The sequence below is a fragment of the Ochotona princeps genome, chromosome 7, assembly GCF_030435755.1.
Source record: "Ochotona princeps isolate mOchPri1 chromosome 7, mOchPri1.hap1, whole genome shotgun sequence".
Lineage (NCBI taxonomy): Eukaryota > Metazoa > Chordata > Mammalia > Lagomorpha > Ochotonidae > Ochotona > Ochotona princeps.
The window spans coordinates 61,347,836-61,371,825 of NC_080838.1; the positions used below are offsets into that span (position 1 = coordinate 61,347,836).

A 23,990-nucleotide genomic window follows, 5' to 3' on the forward strand; every position below is an offset into this window, starting at 1 on the left:
CAGGGCTGCAAATAGAACTGACCCATAAACTGCAACTACCAGCTGATTGGGGCGATGGACTGTACTGTGCCTTGTACTTGCAAGTACACACAAGAATCTGGGATCTCCCCAATCGAACTGGCAGACTCAGAACCCTAACCATGAAGAGAAGTGCAGGCTCCATGGTCTCCCATGGAGTTCAAGTGCCAGAGCTGAGCCTCCTCAAAGGCTCAGACAGAGCAGTGGAGAGCATAACCAGGTGCACATGGAGGATTTGGCAGTCCATCGGAACCTGCAGAGGATACCTGGCACCACAACAGAAGACAGAACAAATCAGGCAACTACCCCAGCCATATGTCGGCAGTGAAAAACTTCTGCAGCGATCTCACCGTGCTTGGATTGGTGAGATTGGCAGCAATTCATAACTGCTGAACTATTAAAACCACTTGAGCAAGACCCTCGGAGCATGCCTCACACCAGGGACCTGGGATGGGTGGGAGACTGGGTGGGGTTTCTCACTCTATCTCCCCCTTTACTCCAGATACAGAAAAAAAACTAGTGTAGGACGCCCTAAGCAGTTGAGCCCTATGAGCCCAGTAGCAAATGGCACTGAGGGCCTCGCAGCCCGATTTTCAAAGTGGGCCGGCGCTAGCAGTGTGGCCAGTGGCTGCAGACGCCCCCTGGACCAGCGCTACGTGGCGTTCCTTCGCTAGCTGGAAACGCCCCGCAGGGCTCTGCTTCAACCCGCGATCCTGCTGGCCGCACCAGCAGCCTGCGCGTCGCCCAGCTCAGAAAGGTCGCCTGCCTGGCGCGCGTGCGCGCGTCAAACCGCAAAGATTCCCGCCCCCCCCCCCCCCGCCACTTCCCCCAGTGCCCCTTGCCCCGAGTTCCCAGCGCCGCTCAGCGCTCCCGGAAGTGCCGTGGCGGGCCGTGCAGCGGGGAGGGCGGAGCGAGACGTGTACCCGGAAGTGCCGGCCGGCCGGCAGGCGGGGCTGCGGCTGCCACGTTGAAGCGGAACGTGGAGGTGGCCCTGGGCCTCGGGAGGAGGAGGAGGAGCGGCGGATTCCGGCAGAGTCGGTCGGGCGCCGCGCTCAGGCTAGGAGTGATCGCTGAGAGTCTCCGCTTGCTGTGTCCGCCTCTCGTCTCCCGTCGTCTCTGTCCGGCTGTCGAGCCTCGAGGTAGAGTCCTAGCCGTTTTCGAAGCCGGGTGGCCCCGGCCTCGGTCTCCGCTGGCCCCGCCGGCCTGAGGCCCTGGGGCTGCCGGTTTGGGGCCCGGCGTCTGGGAGGCGGCTCCCTGGGTGATCGCGCCAGTCCGCACCGCCGCTGGCCGGGCCTCCAGCTGGGGACTCGCGGCCGGGCCGGTAACTGCACTTTAATGGGGAGTCAGCGGAGACCCTCAGATCCTGGGAGCACAAAGAGGTGCAGTCTCCAGGGGCCAGGGCAGGAAAACAGGCTCGGGATTCCTCCCCTCAAGTGCTTAGGATTTTGTTTGCGTTTGAGGTGATGTCATTGATGTGAAGGTTCGTAGGTTGGGACTGCAGGCTTGAACCAGAGACAATAGTTGCTAGTCGCAGCCTGTACTGGCAAAGAAGTCTCAGGAAGTGTTGTGTGGTACTGCTACTAAGTTGTCCTACTATGAAGTTAAATTATAAGGCGGTTGTAAAAAAAAAATCAAAGTACTTGCATTGCGTTGGGCGAGTGGGGGTTATAAACTTTTGTGTAAACTCAGAGAAGTAGTCTGTTTGAAGTTGCGAGGATGTGATGGGCTGTGTGACAAATGCGTCCTCTGAACTCAAAAAAAAAAAAAACTCCTCGTCACGATTCAGTCTGTAATTGGAGGTCCGCCCTTGGTTTCTAACATCCGGCCTTTTCTGTCCATCCCGAAGTTGGGGCTGGCCAGCGCAGGCGCCCCCTTTTTCCGTGTTTCCTGTCTGCTTTTTCCTCCTTGTCTGGTAATGAACTGAGAACGTCTTGCACATTTTAAGAACGTTGGAGAAACTGGAAATGTTCTTGTAATTGTGAATGTATGTTACACGTATTGACGGTTTATTTGGGACTTGGGAAATCTGATCGGCATTTACAATTATACATATACGATATGTATGTGAGCGGCATATACAGTTATTCCATTTTATGTAAACACATTCATCTCTGAAAGTAACAAGACTATAAAGAAATCTGAACTGTGAAGAGCTGTGAATCTCAATCTTTTGGGATTCTACTCCATTTTGAGAGTAATGAAACATTGAATCATCTTTCTAGAATAACCCATACACATTTGCTAATTTCATCAGGCTTAAAAATCCCAAATGAAAAATTTTTGTTGGGTCACATTGTTGCTAGATTGTTTTTAGAAATGTTTCCATTTTTAGGCTAGTTGCAGCTCAAAAGATTTTCTGGTCTTGCAGATTATTTTGACACCTTAACAAGGCAGTGTGGACGCTGGAGTTTTCTTTGGCTTGCTCTTGGTTGCCTGAGATGTGACTATGATTTTCCCATAACACGCATCTTTTATGAATTTTTGAAGGGCACTATGGATATATTATAAAACGAAATGGTTTGCACCAAAATGTATTTTATCTTTTAATTCCATTTTTTCACAGGCTTCTCAAGGCCTCCCAGTTGTTGGTAGGTGTGGGAGTCTGAAGTTCTGATTCTGTTCTCACTTACTGAGGTCCGTGTCAGTTCTGTTTATAGCATTGCTTAAAGGACTCTGGGGTTTTAGTATTACTTTACAAAATTTGTATTTTGAAAATGAGCAGAAGGAGAAAGTTTTCACTTAATTGAATGCAGCTGTGGACAGAGCCGTACCAAATGGAGTTCTAGTATTGAACTTAAGTCTTTGAAGATTCACTGGCATAGACACGCTGCACTGTGACTCCTGTAAGAGTAACCGTTATGGGCCTCAGACATGTGCCACGTAATTATTCCTTTTTAAAAATTTATTTATTTTTTATTGGAAAGTCAGATTTACAGAGAGAAGGAGAGGCAGAGAAGAAGATATTCCATCTGGTTTACTCCCCAAGTGACCACAGTGCCCTTAACTGAGCTGCTCCAAAGTTAAGAACTTCTTTCGAGTCTCCCCTGCGGTGCAGAGTCCCAAGGCTTTGGACTGTCCTTGATTGCTTTCCCAGGCCACCAACAGGAAGCTGGAGGGGAAGTGGAGCATCAGGGATATTAACAGCTGTATGTGATCCCAGCAGCTGCATGGTGAGGACTTTAGCCACTAGGTTACCACACGGGACCTCCACATGATTATTCTAAGCACTCTGAGTAACAAATTATCCAATTCCTACGGCTCTACAAGTGTTGTAGATAGGTTTGTTCTCTGCATTTTACTGAGGATGGAGCGGAGACACAGAAAGCTGGAGTCTTATCATGAGTTGGTATTTCGAGCCAGGGTCCTGGCTCCAGACTCTGTTTTAGCTGCTTGCCTAACTGATGCTGTCTTGTGGATGGTATACGTGAACAATCCACTGTCCTCACAGTATGTCCTTTCATAATGCCTATATTCTGTGTAAGATAGTGTTGGATGAAAGTAGTAGTATTTACCATGTGAATTCTGATCATATATTTTAGATGGTAACAAAGCTGTTAAAACAAGTCTTGGAAGGTATGATTTACTCTAAACTTTCTCATCTTCAAGAAAATCATTTAGCTGAGTTTTCCGAAGAGAGGCAAACTCATGTGTCTCAGTGGACTTGGATTTTTAAAACATTTTTGTAATTTTGAGAATGATGGTAGCAGGTGGAGTGGGGTGCTATTTCTCATAGATGTAGATCATACGAGGTGCTTCATGGCCACTGTGTAGGGTTTTGGTTTGTTTTTTCAGGTGGCACTGAAGCCTTGTATTGAAGACAGACTGGCAGTACAATTGCTGCTGGTGGAGCACTGAGTACCAGGGGCAAGAAAGACATTTCTAAATTGGTTGGAGTTTATGTTCTTGTAAACTTGTCTCCTTGCGCCAGTGTTACACATTAACTAAGCATGCCACAAGAAGGTAGCCCTTGTACCTTTGCTCTGGGAGACAGAGCAATTCTGTTCCATTTTTTTCCTTTAGTTATTTTGGTTTATACTTTAAGAAATCATTCCGAAGGGATTTATAACCTTTTCTCTCCCTGGAAAATGTCCTTTAAAAAGTCAAGAGTTTAAAATTTTCTTTGTGTATGAATCCAGTCTTTCTAGCCCTTCTGTCTACTTGTGTTACTCCAAATGTAAGCATTCAAAACCAGTCATTAAAAATTTCCTGCATATTTTAAAACTAGGCTCCCCTACCCCGTAATCTTAGATGTGCAATTTTCTTGATTAATCTCATGAGAGCAATACTTTTTCAAAATAGCCAGCATACCAAAACGCTAGCCTATGTTCTAGGCAGTTAGGCTCTGTGTAAATACATGATCTCACTTAGACCTCACAATATCCCACAAATTAGTCATTCTCATTGTCATTTCACAAATACAGAATCTGGGTCTCAGAAATTAAATGCTGTATCCAAGGTATCATACCTGCTAAGGATCACAGCCACTGGTCAAATTGAGGATTGACTGCAGGAATCATGCTTTTGACCATGTGACACAGTTGCCTAATTCCACAACTTTTTTTTTTTTTTAAGATTTTATGTATTTATTTAAAAGAGAGAGGTTTTCCATTCCTGGTTCACTCCCCAGGTAACCATGTTAGCCTGAGTTGGGTCTTTCCATATGAGTGCAAGGGCCCAAGGACTAGGGCCATCCCTAGCTGATTTCCCAGGCACATTAGAAGGGAGCTGGATTCAAAGTGGAGCAGCCAGGACTTGAACCTGTGCTCATATGGGATGCCAGCGTTGTAGACAGAGGCTTTACCACAGTGCTGGCTCCCTTATTTTCACAATTTCTGATATGCATCTCTTTCCTTCTTAATTGCGTTGTGCTTTGCCATTAACCATTTCTTTCTTCTATATGTTGATTCTTTCTATTGCATTTTCAGCTCTTTGTCACTATAATGAAATACCAGAAGCATCTAACTTTATAACAGAAAAAAAGGGGCTTATGGTTTTGGTGGTTCAGATCCAGGATCCAGTGGCCCTATTGGTTTGGCCTCTGGTTGATGACATTATTGCTGAGGAGGCACAGAGCATCACTTGGCAGAGGACAGATTTAATGTCTGTGTTTTCTCTTCCGAAGCTGCCAGGTTTCAATCATTGGGTGCCACCATAATGAGATAACCCAAGCCAGAATTTGTACCTCCAAATACCATTATTGAAATGAGTTCCAGACTTCCTAGTGTGATTGTGTTTAAAGATTTATTTACTTATTTGAAAGGCAGAGTTACAAAGAAAGGGGGAGAAGAGACAGATTTTCTACCTGGTGGTTTCTCCAACTGACCTCAATAGCTGGAGCTGGGCTGGTCTGGAGCCAGGAGCGGGAGATTCTTCCAGCTTTCCCCAGTGAGTGCAGGGGTCCAAGGATCCGTGTGATCCTCAGCTACTTTCCGGGGCACATCAGCAGGGGACTGGATCAGAAGTGGACCAACTGGGACTGGAACCAGAACGCACATGGCAGCTTTACCCCCTATGAAATAGCTCTGACTCCCCTCTGAGTGTGATTAGCATAGAACTTAGAGCCCAGAGCATTGATTCCCAGGCTTTTGGGGGACTTTTGACATCAGAAGCAGTGTCCAAAACCCAGCAGCTATGATGCTCAAACTTGTTGGAAGTGACAAGTAAAAACTTGGACCCTAGTGCTTAACTTATAAGTTTAAATCTTAGCACTGCCTCTTGCTAGCCTGTGCGAGTTCTCTTCTTTGTCTTATCTTTAGGATCTGCAGAATCTTCAAATAAAAGCAGATTGTATAAAATTTGGAGAATTATTTGCATAGATATTTCTAAAGATTTATTTATTTGAAAGGCAGAGTTAAAAGATGAAAGATTTGTGTCATCTGAAGACAAACCAGAGTATGAAATGCAGGGATACAGAAGGGAGAAATGGAGACAGATAGATCATTCATTCATTGATTCACTCCCCAAATGGCCACATAGCTGGGGCTGAGCCAGACAGAAGCCAGGAGGCTGGAGCTTCTTCCAGGTCTTCTGTGTGGATGCAGGGACTAAAGAAATGGGTTCGGGCCAGCTCAGTAGGCTAGTGGCTAAAGTCCTTACCTTGCATGTTCCAGGATCCCATATAGAAGGTTGGGTTCCTGTCCTGGCTGCTCCACTTCCCATCCAGCTCCCTGGTTGTGGCCTGTGAGAGCAGTCAAGGATAGCCCAAAGCCTTGGGACCCTGCACCCACGTGGGAGACTCAAAAGAAGCTCCTGGCTTCAGATCAGCTCAGCTCTGGCCATTGTGACCACTTGGGGAGTGAACCAGCAGATGAAATATCTTCCTCTCTGTCACTCCTCTCTGTACATCTGACTTTCCAATTAAAAAAAAAAAAAAAAAAAAACAGATACACCCAAAGTGTAAATGTTCAATTGTCAATAACCTTGAATTTAACTTTAGAAGTAGCGAAGAGAACTGGAAAGACAGCAAGACAGCTGGAGTTAGAAGAAACAAGTGGATTATGTGCCTGGCACAATGGCTCAATAGGCTAATCATTTGCTTGCAAGCACCGGCATTCCATGTGGGCACTGATTTCTGTCTCAGTTGCTGCACCTCCTGTGCAGCTACCTGCTTGTGGCACAGGAAAGCAGTGGCTGATGGCCTGAAAGAAGCTCCTGGGTCCAGGATTTGGATCACTTCAGCTCATTGTTGTAGAGTGAATCTTTGAGTGGAGAATCTTATTGTATCTCCTTTCTATAAATCTGCCTTTCCAATAAAATTTTTAAAAAGATTTATTTTTATTGGAAAAGCAGATTTTACAGAGAGGAAAGATAGAAAGATCTTCCCTCTGCTGATTCACTCCCAAAGTGGCCGCAGTGGCTGGAGCTAAGCCAGTCCAAACCAGGAATCAGGAGCATATGTTGAGTCTCCCGTGAGGGTGCAGGGTCCCAAGGCTTTGGGCCGTCCTCAGCTGTTTTCCCAGGCCACAAACAGGGGGCTGGATGGGAAGTGGAGCAGTCAGGATGTGAACCAGTGCCCAAATGGGATCCCGGTACGTGCAAGGCAAGAATTTAGCCACTGAGTCTTTGCACTGGACCCAAAATAAATACATTTTACAAAAAGTATCTATGGACTATTGCTTCCATAAAGGCCTGGAGTCAAGGACACCATTTACAGCTGACAAATCAGTTAGGAATTGTATAAGCCTGTTTCGCAGTACAAAGGTAAACAGTGAGAAAGATAACACTGTTGAGTATAACTGTGTAGTTGGAGAAGAGCAGTAAGAGTGTATAAATTGGTTTCATCAGTGCAGTTAGTACAACATTAGTTAACTGTATGAAGAAATAGAGGACTAATGGCATTAAATAAAATCATTTATAATTATAGTTATAAAGCTAGAACCAGATGCACATATTAGAAAAGAATCCAGATATCTTGATTACCAAAAGAAATATTTGCACACAGTGAGAGTACACAGTAGCAAAAGATTATAAAGATACATTTTTTTTTATTGGAAAGTTAGATATATAGAGAGCAGGAGAGACAGAGAGGAAGATCTTCCGTCCTTTAATTCACTCGCCATGTGGCCACGATGGCCAGAGCTAAGCTGATCCGAAGCCAAGAAGCCAGGAGCCTCTTCTGGGTCTCCCACGCAGGTGCAGGGTCCTAGGGTTTTAGGCCATCCTTGACTGCTTTCCCAGGACATAAGCAGGGAGCTGGATGGGAAGTGGAGCATCAGGGATATGAATGGATGACTGTATGGGATCCTGACACATGCAAGGCGAGAACTTTAGCCGCTAGACTATTGCAGTGGGCCCAAAAGTCTTTTTTTATTTGAAGATTTATTTATTTTTTATTGTAAATTCAGATTTACAGAGAAGATCTTGTATCCGTTGATTTACTCCCCAAGTGGCCACAATGCTTGGAGCTGCACCAATCCAAACCGAGAAGCTAGGAGCTTCTTCCAGGTCTCTCACATGGACACAGGGTTCTAAGGCTTTGGGCTGTCCTTCACTGCTTTCTCAGGTACAAGCGGGAAGCTGGAAGGGAAGCGGGGCTGCCTGAATTAGAACCAGTGACCATATGAGATCCTGGCACATGCGAGGCAAGGATTTTAACCTCTAGGCTATCATACTGGGGCCTATAAAAGAAAGTCTTGACCTGCTAATAGAAAAATGGGCAAGTGATGTTAATAGAAAAAGATGACGGGTGAATAGGTGTGTTCCCTAATCATGTAAAAAGAGATTCTACACTATGAGAAATGTAAATTGTAACTAAGCCGAGCTAACATTTTTCACTAATTGTGTCTGTGAAAATCTGAAAAGTGGAGAATACACTGTAACACTGTAGAACAGGAGCTGATCATAGGAGGGAACATGGAATTAGACAAGAAGTTTATGTGGTAGGTGGGTACTTGGTACAGCAGTTTAGTTGCCTCTTGATTTGCTACATCCCATAGTACACCAGTAGCCTAGTGGCTAAAAGTCCTCGCCTCACCCATGCCGGGATCCCATATGGGTGCCAGTTTGTGTCCTGGCAGTCCCGCTTCCCATCCAACTGCCTGCGTGTGGCCTGGGAAAGCAGTGGAGGATGGCCCAAAGCCTTGGGACCCTGCACCTGCATGGGAGACTCTGGCTTCAGATTGGCTCAGTTCTGACCATTGCAGCCACTTGGGGAGTGAATCAGCAGGCGGATCTTCCTTGCTGTCTCTCCATCTCTCTGTTTATCTGATTTTCCAATAAGTAAATAAGTAAACACATAAATAATGCTTGAAAAAAAAAAGGAATCCAGTTTCCTGCTCCTGCATCTCTCGGGAGGAAACAGAGGACTCTTGACAGCCTCAGAACTGGGGTCCTACTGTGCACACCACAGGCCTTGAAGGAATACTGGAAGAGCCTGTGCTATTGCAGACATTTGGGGGAGTGAGTTGTCTTTCTTTGCCTTCCAGAGCCAATGACAATGCATTTAATCACTTTTAGAAGAGGTGTAATTTTTTTTTTTTACTTTGATGCAGAAAAAATTTCAAATGCCATTCATATGGGTAGGATTTAGAAAGTTTATGGGGTTGTGTGTTATAAAAAAATTGTATATGGCTTTCAAACCTTTTTACACCAAAATAGGAAAATTTAAATTCCCCTTTTCTGGGCCCAGCATGGTGGCCTAGTGGCTAAAGTCCTCACCTTGAATGCACCAGGATCCCATATGGGCGCCGGTTCTAATCCTGGCAGCCCTGCTTCCCATCCAGCTCCCTGCTTGTGGCCTGGGAAAGCAGTTGAGGACAACCCAAAGCCTTGGGACCCTGCACCGACGTGTGGGAGACGTGAAAGAGGTTCCTGGCTCCTGGCTCTGGATTGGCTCAGCTTCAGCTGTTGTGGCTGCTTGGGGAGTGAACCATCAGATGGAAGATCTTCCTTCTCTGTCTCTCCTCTTCTCTGTATATCTGACTTTGTAATAAAAATTAAATCTTTAAAAAAAATTCCCCGTTTCCATGAACTTTCAGAAATGCCTGCTTATATTGCTCTTTCAATTGTGAAATGCTTGCCTTGGAAGTTAACTTCATAGTATTTATCAAAACTTAAATTGCATGTATCCTTTAACCCGGTAGCTTGACCTTTGAAAATGTGTAGGTATCCCTATCTGCATGAAGTAACACATGTGTGTGGCCATTTATTTTAGCATTGCTTGTAAAAACAGCAAAACTGCGTAAGTGTTCATTAGTGTAGAACTAGTAATTTAAATTATATTACAGCTTATAGTGAAGTACTATGTGATGAAAATGTATTTATGTAAAAATCAGAAATATTGAGCCCGGCACAACAGCATGGTGGTTAAAGTCCTCGCCTTGCACGTGCCAGAATCCCATATGGTCGCCGGTTCTAATCCTGGCATCCCTGCTTCCCATCCAGCTCCCTGTTTGTGGTCTGGGAAAGCAGTTGAGGATGGCCCAAGGCCTGGACCCTGCACCCACATGGGAGACCCGGAAGAGCTCCTGGCTCCTGGCTTTGGATTGGCTCAACTCCCGCTGTTGCTCTCACTTGTGGAGTGAACCATCGGATGGAAGATCTTCCTCTCTGTCTCTCCTCCTCTGTATATCTGCCTTTCCAATAAAAACAAATAAATCTTTTAAAAAATCAGAAATATTGTTGAAAAATGTAGCACCATACCTCCTGAGTTTTTCCACTGAAGTGATTTTAATTTTGTAAGATGGCATGTGGTTTTGTAGCTTGGAGTGACCAACTTTCTTTCTAGCATTTTTGGTTTTAAAATATTTATACTTACCATATTTTTTGTAGTAAATCTGTTAAAAATTCATTTTAAACCCACTCTTGGCATGGGACATTCCTGCTCTTCTGAGATGCACTTTGTTACCTGGCTGCTTTCGCCTCAGACACACTTGCTCATCCTTGTACAGCACTTGTACAGCAAAGTTGATTTCTCATCTCTTTATTCTGTACTGTTTTTATAGAGTACTTTCCAGTGGAAGCACTGCAGGTTGAGCAGCTGTAATCCACACATCCAAAGTGCTGCAACATCTAAAACTCTTTGAGCACTAATAGTAAAGTTTGTACAAGTATTCGAAAATTGAGAAGGCTGAAACCCAAGGTGCTTGTGGTCCCAAGCATTTTGGATCATGAGTACTCAAGCCACTTAGTATGTAGTAGCCCTCTGTGGGCCTAAAATGTTTTCCAGGTTTGTCTTCTTTCTAGGTGTGAACATTCCCAACAAATGATGTGTCTAACCCAGTTTGGATTATGGACACTGGAGAGATACTAATGTAGTTCATGCAATATGTTTCTATGTAAAATATGCTTCTGTGTTCCGTGTTATACTTCATTGTAAACTGTTCTCTTCAACAGGATGAAGCTGAAGGAGGTAGATCGTACGGCCATGCAGGCGTGGAGCCCTGCCCAGAACCACCCCATTTACCTAGCTACAGGTAAGTTTAAAAGATCAGTTGATGCAAGTAATCAATTTTATTCTCCATCTACCTTATTCATATTCGCCTTTTAAAATCTGGTTCGAGCTTCATCTTCTTTGTGGAGCCTTTCCTTCCCCGGCAGGGAACCCCAACCCTCTTTGACCCCGAGCTCAGTGACTTCACTCAGCGCTCCCTCAGCACCTGGTGCACTGTGGCATGCCTGATGCGTGTTCACATACACAAATCTGTCCTGCTTCACAGCAATTTTATCTTTATTCTTCTGGTACTAGATGACACATAAAAGACCCTGTACAAATATCAATTTACATGAATGATTTTGATTCATTGATGACAATTTTGATGCCAGTGGTTTTATATGAAAATAGATAGAATTGAGGTGGGTGGTGTGGTGTAGCAAGTAAAGCCACTGCCTGTGACCCAGCATCCGCTATGAGCTCCAGTTCTTGTCCTAGCTGCTCTGCTTCGAGACCAGCTCCTGGATAATGACCTGGGAAAAACAACACAAGATGGCGCAAGGTCTTGGGACCCTGGGAGACCCAAATGAAGCTTCTGGCTCCTGGCTTCTGCCTGATCCAACCCTGGCCAATTTGCCATTTGAGGAGTGAACTAATAGATGGAAGATATCTCCATATGTAGCGCTTTGAAGTAAATAAATCTTACAAAAATACAAAGATTTAGTTGCAAGAGCTATATATAGAGAAAGAGATGAAAACATCTTCCATCTGCTGATTGACTTTCATCTGCATTTTCCACATGGGTGCAGGGGTTAGAGCACTTGGGTCTTCCACTGCTCTGCCAGACACATTAGCAGAAAGCTTGATCAGAAGTGGGTCAGCTGGACCTCAGACCTGCACCTATATGGGATGTTGATGCTGCAGGTCGTGGTTTAAGCTGCTACAGCAAATCTTTTTTTATTAAAGATTTTTTTATTCCTATTGGAAAGTCAGATTTACAGAGAAGAGAGAAAGATCTGTTTTCTGGTTCACTCCCCAAGTGGCTGCAATGCCCAGAGCTGAGCTGATCAGAAGCCAGGAGCCTCTTCCCAGCCTCCCACGTGGGTGCAGGGTCCCCTGGCTTTGGGCTGTCCTCTGCTGCTTTCCCAGCCACAGAGAGCTGGATGGGAAGTAGAGCAGCCAGGATATAAAGCAGCGCCCATATGGGATCCTGTCACATGCAAGACGAGGACTTCAGCCACTAGGTTACTGCACTGGTCCCTGCTAGGTTAAATCTTTAAAAAGAAAAAAATTAGGTAGTTATATCCTGTATGACTATAGATATAGTGAATCAGAAGACCATTCTTCAGAGAGCGTTTAAAATATACACAGTCTATAAAAACTTGATGCAGCACCCACTGTTACATAGACTGTCTTCAAGCCCTGTGCCAGAGTCTCAGTGCCGTAGTAATGTAAGATCTGGTCAATAAATGCGTGCTGAGAGTTAGCCTCTGATCTAACATTCCTGAGCTAAAAATCATGCTTTTGACTTTTATTTTGTGTAGTTTTCTCTGAACCTTTTGTGTTTGTGTATGTAGTTAGTATAAATGTGTTTTTCACAGGAACATCTGCTCAGCAATTAGATGCAACATTTAGTACCAACGCTTCCCTTGAGATATTTGAATTAGACCTTTCTGACCCATCCTTGGATATGAAATCCTGTGCTACTTTCTCTTCTTCTCACAGGTAAGAGGCTCAACTTAAATTCGTGGTTGTCTAATTACATGTGTGGTTGGTGTATATTTTTGATATAATTATGTTGTTATAAACTGCCAGGGATATCAATGTAATATGAAATAAATATGTCGTAAGAAATCATGTGAATGGGCTTAAAAAAATCTTTTTTTTTTTTTAATTTAAAATACGGAGTTAACAGAGCGAGAGGGAGGATTTACACCCAGATTGTCTGTAACTGCCCAAGCTGGGTTGGTTCTGAAGTTGGGAGCCAGGAGCTTCTTCTAGATCTTCCACATGACCAAGGACTTGGACCTTCCTCTACTGTTTCCCCAAATCTTTAGCAGGGAGCTGAATAGGAAGAGGAGCAGCTGGGACTTGAGCTGGAGCCCATATGGGATGCCATTGCTGCAGACAGAGGATTAACTTGTTAACCTGCTGCAGTGGCTCCAGGTTTTATGGAACTAAAGAAATGTTTATATATTCCATTCACTGTTTTATTACTCATTATTATACAGAGGATATAAAAAGGAAGCTATAGTTTCTAGTATTTTTTCCTCATGATTACTTTTCCACAGTTTTCTATTTCCCGTATCTCACTTTTTATTAAGGACAGGTAAGTGAGCATTTTTATGTTAGACTTCAGTATTTATTCATAATTCTGAAAATATGTGCTGCTTGCTTGATATTCGTGCTAATATTAATTATTGCTGGATGACAGATTACTTAGACTTATTTATTTAGAAGTTTATTTCACAAAGGATTTTTTGGTTTATGACATAGTTTTTTCGATTTTTCTGTTTAAGTACTTGTGCCCTTATATAGTATAAAGGAAGGACATTTTCATTTAAGTAATTAAATAAACTTTATTGCCTTGTTAGCACGTTTCGAAGAGATTGTATTTAGCTAGTAGACTACAGCTTAGGTAATGGAATGTCATGAAGCCTCTCTTACATTACATTGTGCACAACTCTCAAGCTGATGCGAGCTCCAGATAGCCTGGGAGAGTCTAGTGAAAACCCTTCCTTGTCAGATTCCCCCACCTTTGTGTTTCTTCTCCAGGCAATTCCAGGACCTTCTGTTGGTTACCTGTGTGGACACTTGTCATAGTAGACATACTTTTAGTGTTGCTTTTCTGTTAGAAAACATCTTTTTTTTTTTTTTTTAATTTCACTTCCTTGAAATACCTCTGCTGATAATAGAGTACTTGTTAGTGACTGCTTATGTAGTCAGAATTTTTTTATTTTGCAAGATGATTATCTTACCTAGGGGCTCGGAATTCTCAATAGGAAGAGTTCTCTAGTCCTGTCTTTTGAAGTGTACTTTGCTATAGTACACTGCCTCTACATTTTTTTCCTCTGTAAATTAAAAATAAAAATGCCATTTCACTAAACTTGTGCACAATTACCAGATGGAAAAACAGTGTTTGGAGTAGTTATGAAAACACACAAGTTAATTCAGCATATAATTTCAAATTCTTTTCAACATTTCTTTAATTTCAACAATATATTTTGCTCATTTTGTCCTAAAGGTACCACAAGTTAATTTGGGGGCCTCATAAGATGGATTCCAAAGGAGAAGTCTCTGGAGTTTTGATTGCAGGTGGTGAAAATGGAAATATTATTCTTTATGATCCTTCTAAAATTATAGCTGGAGACAAGGAGGTTGTGATTGCCCAGAATGACAAGCACACCGGCCCAGTGAGAGCCCTGGATGTGAACACTTTCCAGGTTAGCCATTTCTGCGACTCTTCATGGTCCTCAGCGTATGTGCTGTTCAGTTGAGATAAGTGCATGTATCTGTTTTGGCTCAGTCATGGATTTGAAAGCTACAAAATACATACCTGGACAGGTTGATGAATGAATACATTTGTTTAGTTGGTGGGTTGAGAGTTAGGATAAGAGTGAAAATTACTGACTCTATGAAAGGAAGCAGGCTAATAGATTTATTTCCAGAAGTCTATTTGACTGGACTTTTTAAAAACATTAGGAATCCTATGAGATGGAAATCTAGTTTTTATGTGTGTGTGACATATCTTTTTTTTTTTTTTTTTTTAAAGAAGTTTATTTGTTTTACTTGAAAGTCACTGAGAGACAGAAACAGATCTTCCATCTGTTGGTTCACTTCCTAAATGGTCACAAAAGCCAGTTCTGGGCCAGTCCAGAAGTGGGAACCAGGAGCTTCTTTTAGGCTTCCCACATGGATACAGGGACCCAAGACTTCGGGCCATTCTCTGCTGCCTTCCCAGGCCCATTAGCAAGAAGCTGGGTTGGAAGTAGAGCAGCTGCGACTTGAACTGGCACCATATGGGATGTGGTGCATGGGCCAGGGGGTAGGGATGAACCTGTTATACCACCACACCAGCCCCGGAAATCTTTACCTTTAAAAATTTGTTGTAGGTTAGCATTAAGGTATTTTGTCTGGGGTAATTCACCGTTTATTAATTAAGAATTTTAAAATAGTTAGAATAGGGCTCGGCAGCGTGGCCTAGTGGCTAAGGTCTTCGCCTTGATCCCATATGGCCGCTGGTTCTAATCCCAGCAGCTCCACTTCCTCTCTATCTCTCCTCCTCTCAGTATATCTGACTTTGTAATAAAAATAAAAAAAAATAAATCTTTAAAAAAAAAAATAAAATGAAATAAAATAAAATAGAATAATTGATCATTAGTAATTAAATTTTAAAATACTTCAAAGTTTTTTTTTAGTGTAATATAAATTTAGTAATTAGTAAAGATCCTATTGTTGCCTTTTTAAATATCAGTAAGTATTAGTTGCATAAATGCATAGGTTGATAAAGATATTGAGTTAATAAGATTCTGAATTTGTTGGGCCCGGCATGGTGGCCTAGCAGTTAAAGTCCTCACCTTAAATGTGCCAGGTTTCCATATGGATGCCAGTTCTAATTCCGGCAGCTCCACTTCCCATCCAGCTCCCTGCTTGTGGCCTGGGAAAGCAGTCGAGGACGGCCCAAAGCCTTGGGATCCTGCACCCGCGTGGGAGACCTGGAAGAGGTTCCTGGTTCCTGGCTTGGGGTCGGAGCTGCACCGGCCGTTGTGCTCACTTGGGGAGTGAATCATCGGACGGAGAATCTTCCTCTCTGTCTCTCATCCTCTCCATATATCTGACTTTGCGATAAAAGTAAAATAAATCTTTAAAAGGCTTGCTTAAAAAATAGATTCTGATTTTGTTTAAAAAAAGATTTATTTATTTATTTATTATTTATATTTGAAAGGCAGAGATCTTCCATCCCCAAATGACTGCAATGGCTGGAGTTGGGCTGCTCCAAAACAAGGATCCAGGCACCCCAAGTCTCCCGTGGCGATGCAGGGACCCAAGCTCTTGGACCATCTGCTCCTTCCCCAGACCCATTAGCAGGAAGCTGGATTGGAAGTAGAGCAGCTGGAACTCAAATTCATGCCTATGGGAGATAGTGACTTTACATGTTATGCCATAGTGCTGGTCCACAATCACATTCTAAGTTAATACCAACCAGAAGAGTTTATAGCATATTAAGAAAACTTTAAATAGTTCTTTTTTTTTTTTTCATAATTATTACAACTAGAAACTTAGGGCATAGAAATTGAGTCTTGGGCCTTGTGCAGTGGCTCAATGACTAAATCCTCACTCTGCAAGCACCAGGATCCCATATGCATGCTGGTTTGTGTCCCAGCCGCTCCACTTCCTGTCCAGCTCCCTGCTTATAGTCTGGGAAAGCGCTGGACCTAAATCCTTGGGACCCTGCAACTGTGTGTGAAACCCGGAAGAAACACCTGGCTTCTGGCTTCAGATCAGCTTAGCTTCAGCCGTTGTATTTTTTTGGGGAGTGAACCAGTGAATGAAAGATCTTTTCTGACTGTACTCTCTATGAATCTGACCTGGCTTTCCAAAAAAGTAAAAAGTAAAAATAAAAGAAATAGAGCCTAAGTTCACTTAATTGCTTACTGTTTAGATAGTGAGTTCCTAGTCAATTATATGAAGCATTTGTTGGTTTTTGGTGTGAGTGTGTTTTGTATTATAGTAGCTACTACCATAAAATTCTTGTGGTGTTGTTTTATGCCACTTGACTAGAGAACTTATGAGCACAGTAGAGAGTCAAAGTAAAAATATTTAAAACTCATTTTTTTGTGCTTCGTATCGTAGTTTTAGGGTCTTTTTTTGCCCTGAAGATATGGAACAGAGATTACAAAATTATTGCCACTTTGAATATATTGCATGTAAATGAACTAGAAAAATGAGAGGATTAAAGGCAGGGTTCCACTAGTCCTCAAGTAGCCTGGTTCTGGAAGCTGACTTAAAGGCATCCTAAGGAAGATGTTATGCGTTTAGCATTCAGCTGTTTCTGAAAGCAGTTGATAGTGACCTCTATTTGTCTTCCAGAATAAGATTTCCTTGTGGGGCTGGTGCAGTGGTGTAACAGGCTAATACTGTGCTTGCAGCTCTGGCATCCATATGGGCTACGAAAGCGTCCTGATTGTTCCACTTCTGATCCAGCTCCCTGCTTATGGCCTAAGAAAAGAGCAGAGAATGGCCCGAGGCCTTGGGCAGCTATGCCCACAATGGAGATCTGAAGGAAGCTCCTGACTCCCAGCTTGGGATCCGCCCAGCTCTGGCTCTTGCGACCATTTGTGGGAATGAACCAGAAAATGGGAGATTTCTTTTTCTCTCTTTCAAGTAAAAATAAAACATTTAAAAAATATATATTTGTTTTTCCTAAGTATTGCTGCAAAGCTACAAATGATAATCCCTGCAGGGTTAGATGGTTTTAAAATCAATCCATGTAATTGTTTGTGTGATATCTTACATTAGAATTGGTTTTGATAATTTGTATGTTTGATTTGAGAGAGTTACACAAAGAAGGCAATACAGTGATCCTCTTCCATTTGCTGATCCAATCCCCAAATCGGTATACCAACCAAAGCCGGACCGGGCTAAAGCCAGGAGCTTCATCTGGGTCTCCCACATAGATAACAGGGGACAACACACTTGGGTCATCTTCTCCTGCTTTACCAGCTCTTAAGCAGGGCGCTTCATGGGAGGTGGAGCAGCTAGGATAGGAATAAGCACATATATGGACGTTGGCTTCACAGGTGACGGCAGAACTGTCATATGCCACAGCTCTGACAGTCACCACCCCACACACATGCATACACTTTATTTTTAGTTAAGTAATTTTAGAATCTGTTTCTCTAAAAATCTAATTAAAATATGAAGGTATATTAAATACAGTCTTATAAGAATATGTTTTTGCTTTCTTAATTGAGGAGAAAAATCAGATGTGCTAAAATTTACACTCTCCTAGCTCTTGCCTGAGTTATTCTGAGGTCTCAGCATTATTCCCAAGTCTTACTTAGTTATGAATAATTTCTTATTGCAGACGAATCTTGTCGCCTCTGGTGCTAATGAGTCTGAAATCTGCATTTGGGATCTCAACAATTTTTCAGCTCCAATGACTCCAGGAGCCAAAACGCAGGTATTGTATTCATTGTGACCAATGTAATCAAAAAAAGCTGTTTCCGTTTTTAATTTTTTTTGCACAAATCTTTGCTTTAATGTCATTGTACTAATACATTTCTTCAGAGTTTCAGTGAGGCCTTCAATGGTAAACATTTAGCACCTGCTGCATGTTAGGTACTGTTCATTTTAGTAGACATACAGTAGTAACAGGGAGACAAATACTCTAGGTTTTCTTAGGTATAGCGTAATTTTTTTTTGTATGATTGCTGTTCCACAGTTTCTGCTAGTTGAACTTCCAACCTTAATTTAAAAAAGAAAAAAAAAGCCACTCGATTTTTTTGCTGTGCATTTCTTGTAAGTTGGGTAAAATTAATCTCCCCTTGTTCTTTCTTTACATCAAGACACCCAATGTGGCCACTTTAACTGGCCCTAATAGTAAGAGTAATTTCTTAATGATAGCATTTGGCCTAACATTTGTCTTGTAGTCAAGGTCATAATTTTTGCTCTTCCCAGATGTCTGTGTCATTCACCAGTGTCTACTTTGTGGCTGTGCTTTTTCTTGGAGTCACTGCAAAATAAGCAATACTTGATTTACAGCAGAGCTCAATAAATGCTTGTTGAGTGAGACAATATTAAACAAAATAAAAAACTTAAAGTGGCATTTTGTGCTAACAGCAGTATTAATTTAACCAAAGGTTTCTGTGGTATAGTTGAATTTTGCTATCATTGAGAAATGGTTTGTAATAGTTTATTCTTCTAGCCCCCAGAAGATGTCAGCTGCATTGCGTGGAACAGACAAGTTCAGCATATTTTAGCATCAGCCAGTCCCAGTGGCCGGGCTACAGTATGGGATCTTAGGAAAACTGAACCAATCATCAAAGTCAGTGACCATAGTAACAGGGTGAGTAAGCGTGTGATGTGTGATGTTGCAGTTCTGCAAGAGTTGTTCTGGTATTGTTAGAGTTGGCAGCAAAGAAAATTTCTGTAAGATTAAATCTTGTATTTTATTGATCAGTCATATTGGAAAGAATCTTTTTATCTCCCTTAGGGAAAATGATAAGATTACCAACAAGTCATGTTGTGTACTATTCAGAATAAAGAGAGAGGTTGATTCATCAAATAGTTTATTCCATGGTATGCTGATTATTTTGCAAAATCTTGTAACAATTTTTAGTTCATTGGCTTTTCCTGGAATGTGCAGACTTGACCTTTCCAGAGCCCTGGCTTATCTCTAGGTTCTGTTGGAGGGAGCTGATGTCACTCTCTGCTTTGCCCTGGGTACCCTGCTGTAAGGCACGTGATATTCAGCCTTACAGAGTCCTTCCATTTTTATATGTTTGAGTGCTGTGAAGTAATTTAGACAAAATATAGACCTTCTGTTTCTTTTAAAGATTTATTTATTTTTATTACAAAGTCAGATACACAGAGAGGAGGAGAGATAGAGAAGATGAACTTCTGTCCGATGATTCACTCCCCAAGTGAGCACAACGGCCGGTGCTGTGCCGATCCAGAGCCAGGAGCCAGGAACTTCCTCCCGGTCTCCAACACAGGTGCAGGGTCCCAAAGCTTTGGGCTATTCTTGACTGCTTTCCCAGGCCACAGGCAGGGAGCTGGATGGGAAGTGGAGCTGCTGGGATTAGAATTGGTTCCCATATGGGATCCTGGCATGTTCAAGGCGACCATGCTGGGCCCTAGACCTTTTGTTTCTTTAATTATGTTTGAAATTTTCTAAAACAAGTTTGCCTCATTTGCCATTTGTAATTTTAAAGCAATAACAATTAAAAAATGTTTAAAATACTTTATTCAGTGTATTCTTTAGTTTAAAAAAAAAAGCTTATTTTTTTTTATTGGAAACTCATACAGAGAGGAGGAGATACAAAGATCTTCCGTCTGTTGATTTACTCCCTAAGCAGCCGCAATAGCCAGAGCTCCGCCCATGTGTAGCCAGGAGCCCAGAGCCTCTTCCTGGTCTCCTATGTGGGTATAGGGTCCAAGACTTCGGGCTGTCCTGACAGTTTGCCCAGGCCACAAACAGGGAGCTGGATGGGAAGCGGGACTGCCAGGGTTAGAACTGGTGCCTGTATGGGATTCGAGCATGTGCTAGGCTAGGACTTTAGCTGCTGGGCTACTGTGCTAGGCTCAGTGTATTGTTGTTTAGGTGAATCAGTTTTAAAGCAGACATTTCAGTGGAATTAAATATACAGTAAGAATTTTGTTCATCTTTTGAAACAGTGGGATCTGTACTTCCAGATAATTCTCAGTAATAATGTTAATTGATCCCATATGAAAATTTAATTAGTAGTTGTTACTTAAAACATTTTTTGTTGATTTTCCTGATAAAATAGAAAAAGAAAGTATGAAGCTTTTTTGTTTTTAAAATATTCTTGTCATTATTTTTTAGAAGGTTAAAAGAATTAAAGAGCAGGAGAGGGGAATCTTGCATGCAAATGGCACCAATGGCCAGAGTAGGTGACTAGCCAGGAGCTTCTTCTGGGTCTCCTACATGGGTGCCAGGGACCCAAGGACTCAGGCTATTCTTCTCTGTTTCCCCAGGCCGTTGGCTGGGAGCTTGATTTGAAGTGGAGCAGCTGGGACAAGGATAGGCACTCCTTTGGAATGCCAGAGTTGCAGGCAAACAGAGGTGCACTATGGTGCTGGCCCCTCTGGTTCTGTTTTTATAAAAAGATTTGTTATTTGTAAGATGGAGTGACAGAGCGGGAGAGAAAGGCACAAGAGATCTTCCATATGCTGACTCATTCTTAGATGGCAGAGACACTTAGTTCTTGATCAGGCTGAAGCCAGGGACCCAGAGCTCTGTGTTTGTCTCCCACATACTTGGGCCATCTTCTGCTGCCTTCCTCGGAACATTAGCACAGATCGCAATTGGAAACAAACCAGTGGGAACTCAAGCTAACGCTCTGACACAGGATGCCTGCATTGCAAGCAGTCATTTAACCTACAGTAACATAGTTAGGATTTTGGCAATGAGGTGTTTGATAAAAATCATAATGGTCCATAATGATTTTGTATGTGTGAAATAGCTAGATGAATGGAAAACATCAAAACATTTTGACTTTTAAGATTACTGTTTAGGGCCCGGCACCGTGGCCTAGCAGCTAAAGCCCTTGCCTTGAATGTGCCGGGATCCCATATGGGCACCGGTTCTAATCACTGCAGCTCCACTTCCCATCCAGCTCCCTGCTTGTGGCCTGGGAAAGCAGTCAAGGATGGCCCAAAGCCTTGGGACACTGCACCGTGTGGGAGACCGGGAGGAAGTTCCTGGCTCTGGATTGGCACAGCACCGGCCGTTGCAATCACTTGGGGAGTGAATCATCGGACGGAAGGTCTTCCTCTCTGTCTCTCCTCCTCTCTGTATATCTGACTTTGTAATAAAAATAAATAAATCTTTAAAGGATTGCTGTTTAAAACAATTTACTAACGTTTAATAGTTTTGTTTTTAAAAACTAAACCTAAACATTTTTGTTGTTGTTTCAATAGAAGCAATCCCAAACTTTCTGTTTTGTTTCTCATAAAGTAAAGTGATTGATAAAATATGAGCTCTAATGTCTGCAGATGCATTGCTCTGGGTTGGCGTGGCACCCTGAGATTGCTACTCAGATGGTCCTTGCTTCTGAGGATGACAGGCTACCCGTGATCCAGATGTGGGACCTGCGATTCGCCTCCTCTCCACTTCGCGTCCTGGAAAACCATGCCAGGTATAATGTTGCTGTTCCAAAAAACTTGTTTCCTAAAACATTTTTACTTATTTTTTTAAAGTGTCGGGTAATTTTTTGAAATTAGAAATCTGTTTGGTCTCTAACTGTTAAAAGGTACTGTAAATGTTTTGTTTTTAAAGTTAAAAATGTATTTCTTTAAAGGTAGAGATAGAGAAGGGGAGTGAGGTTGGAGGAAAGAAATAGAGAGACAGGGAAGAATAGCTCCCATCCACTGGTTGACTCCACAGATCCCCAGATGGTTGGGACTGGGCTCAGTCCGAGAACTAGAAACCCAAGCCAGGGCTGCCATACAGGTGTCAGAATCCAGGGGTTTGAACCATTGCCACTGGCTGTAAGGGTCTGATTTAGCAAGAGGCTGGATCAGGAGCCAGAGCCTAGTATTGAACCCTGACACTCCAGTATGTGGTATGGGCATCCAGTAGTGGCTTGTCCACAAGGCCAAAGGTAGGTCCCTGTTTAAACAATAGTCATCTTGTTTTCTATACTAAGAGTTGGCAGCTAAATTATATTGTAGCATGCATCCTTTGTTGAGATTTTCTGCTACTTGTTTTAAGTATAATTAATAGATCAGAATTCTGATTTGTTATAGAACCTAGGGACAACCCTTGAAATTTATTAAGTAGTGTGGTTTTTATTACTATCTATCATTCTTAATCAGAACAAGTCTTCTATAGCATTTGATGCCAGAAAGCATTTTAACTTCTTTCTGAGTTTTCGTTTTTAATTTACAAGCATATACTTTTGAGATAAGTATGTGATTCAAGTTTATTTGAGAGTTTATTTGAGAGAGAGGGAGTGACAGAGAGATATCTTCCCTCCACATTCATTTCGCAGGTGGCCGCAGCATGGAGTCAGGAGCTTCCTCACAGTCTCCCACATAGGTGGCAGGGCTCGGACACCTTGGGCCATGTTCCACAGCTTTCCCAGGATTAGCAGAGAACTAGATCAGGAGTGGAATAATTGGGAATCGAACTGGTACCCATATGGCACCAGGTGGCAGCGTTCCCCACTTATGCTACCATGCTGACCTGTTTTCAGTTTTAATAAATGTACAAGATGGAGATTTTCTCATGTTAGTTTCTGATTTATGGAATTGAATTAGTTATTGGGCACAGTTCTTCTCACTGATAATTGGGTATCCCAGGAATATAGGCATATTTATTTATGAGACTAAAACTTTTTTTTCTTATTCTTTTGGAAGATTTATTTATTTGAAAGGTAAAGCTAGAGAGAGGAGGAGAGAGAGAGAGCTTCCATCCTCTCTCCTAAGTGATTGTGGCAGTTGTGGTTGTGTCAGACCAGTACCAAGGACCTGGAATGCCATCTAGGTCTCCTGTATAGGTGGAGGGGCCAAGGTATACAGATCATGTTGTTAGGCAATTTTTATTTTTTGTTCTTAACTTTCACATGGTCATAATCTTTTTTTTTTAAAGATTTATTTTATTTTTATTGGAAAGTCAGATATACAGAGAGGAGGAGAGACAGAGAGGAAAATCTTACGTCCAATGATTCACTCCCCAAGTGAGCCGCAATGGCAAGCTGCGCCAATCCGAAGCCGGGAACCAGGAACCTCTTCCGGGTCTCCCACGCGGGTGCAGGGTCCCAAAGCTTTGGGCCATCCTTGACTGCTTTCCCAGGCCACAAGCAGGGAGCTGGATGGGAAGTGGGGCTGCTGGGATTAGAACCAGCGCCCATATGGGATTTTGGCGTGTTCAAGGCAAGGACTTTAGCCGCTAGGCCATGGTGCTGGGCCCCACATGGTCATAATCTAACTGTATCTATGTATTTATTATGTGGAAGGTAAGAAAGACATAGTATACATCATATTGAAATTCTGTATTATTTATGAATTTTAAAAATTTGTTTTATTTGCAAGGCAGATTTTACAGAGAGGAGGAGAGACAGGGAAGGTCTTCCATCCTTTGGTTCATTCCCCAGATGGTCGCAAAGACTGGAGCTGAGCCAATCTGAAGCCAGGAGCCAAGATTCTCCTCCTTGGGTGGCTGCTGGGTCACAAGGTTGAGTCATCCTCCTTTGCTTTCCCAGGCCATCAGTAGAGTGCAAGATGGAAAGTGGAACAGTTGGGACATGAACCAGCACCCGTTTGGGATCCCGGCGTTATAGGACAGAGGATTAGCAACCTGCACCACCATGTTGGCCCAAACGTTCTGTATCGTTGCAATGATCAAAGAATGTGT

At 42.7% G+C, this 23,990-nt stretch overlaps 1 protein-coding gene across 30 annotated transcripts in view; it reads left to right on the forward strand.

Annotated features, from left to right (window-relative positions):
- Nucleotides 1-925: 925 nt before the first annotated feature.
- The window catches only part of SEC31A (SEC31 homolog A, COPII coat complex component), a 70,784-nt gene continuing 47,719 nt past the window's right edge, over nucleotides 926-23,990 (forward strand). For 12 of the 30 annotated variants that reach the window (XM_058667118.1, XM_058667119.1, XM_058667123.1 and 9 more), the window contains exons 1-7: nucleotides 1,195-1,397; nucleotides 10,852-10,931; nucleotides 12,490-12,613; nucleotides 14,133-14,331; nucleotides 17,976-18,071; nucleotides 18,816-18,956; nucleotides 21,629-21,771. In XM_058667118.1, the coding sequence (XP_058523101.1) occupies nucleotides 1,354-1,397; nucleotides 10,852-10,931; nucleotides 12,490-12,613; nucleotides 14,133-14,331; nucleotides 17,976-18,071; nucleotides 18,816-18,956; nucleotides 21,629-21,771 (827 nt within the window). In that variant the 5' untranslated portion in view covers nucleotides 1,195-1,353. Of the gene's footprint in view, nucleotides 1,158-1,194; nucleotides 1,398-2,581; nucleotides 2,653-10,845; nucleotides 10,932-12,489; nucleotides 12,614-14,132; nucleotides 14,332-17,975; nucleotides 18,072-18,815; nucleotides 18,957-21,628; nucleotides 21,772-23,990 lie in introns of those variants that run through there. The other 18 variants (XM_058667126.1, XM_058667130.1, XM_058667145.1 and 15 more) reach the window with 5 other exon arrangements.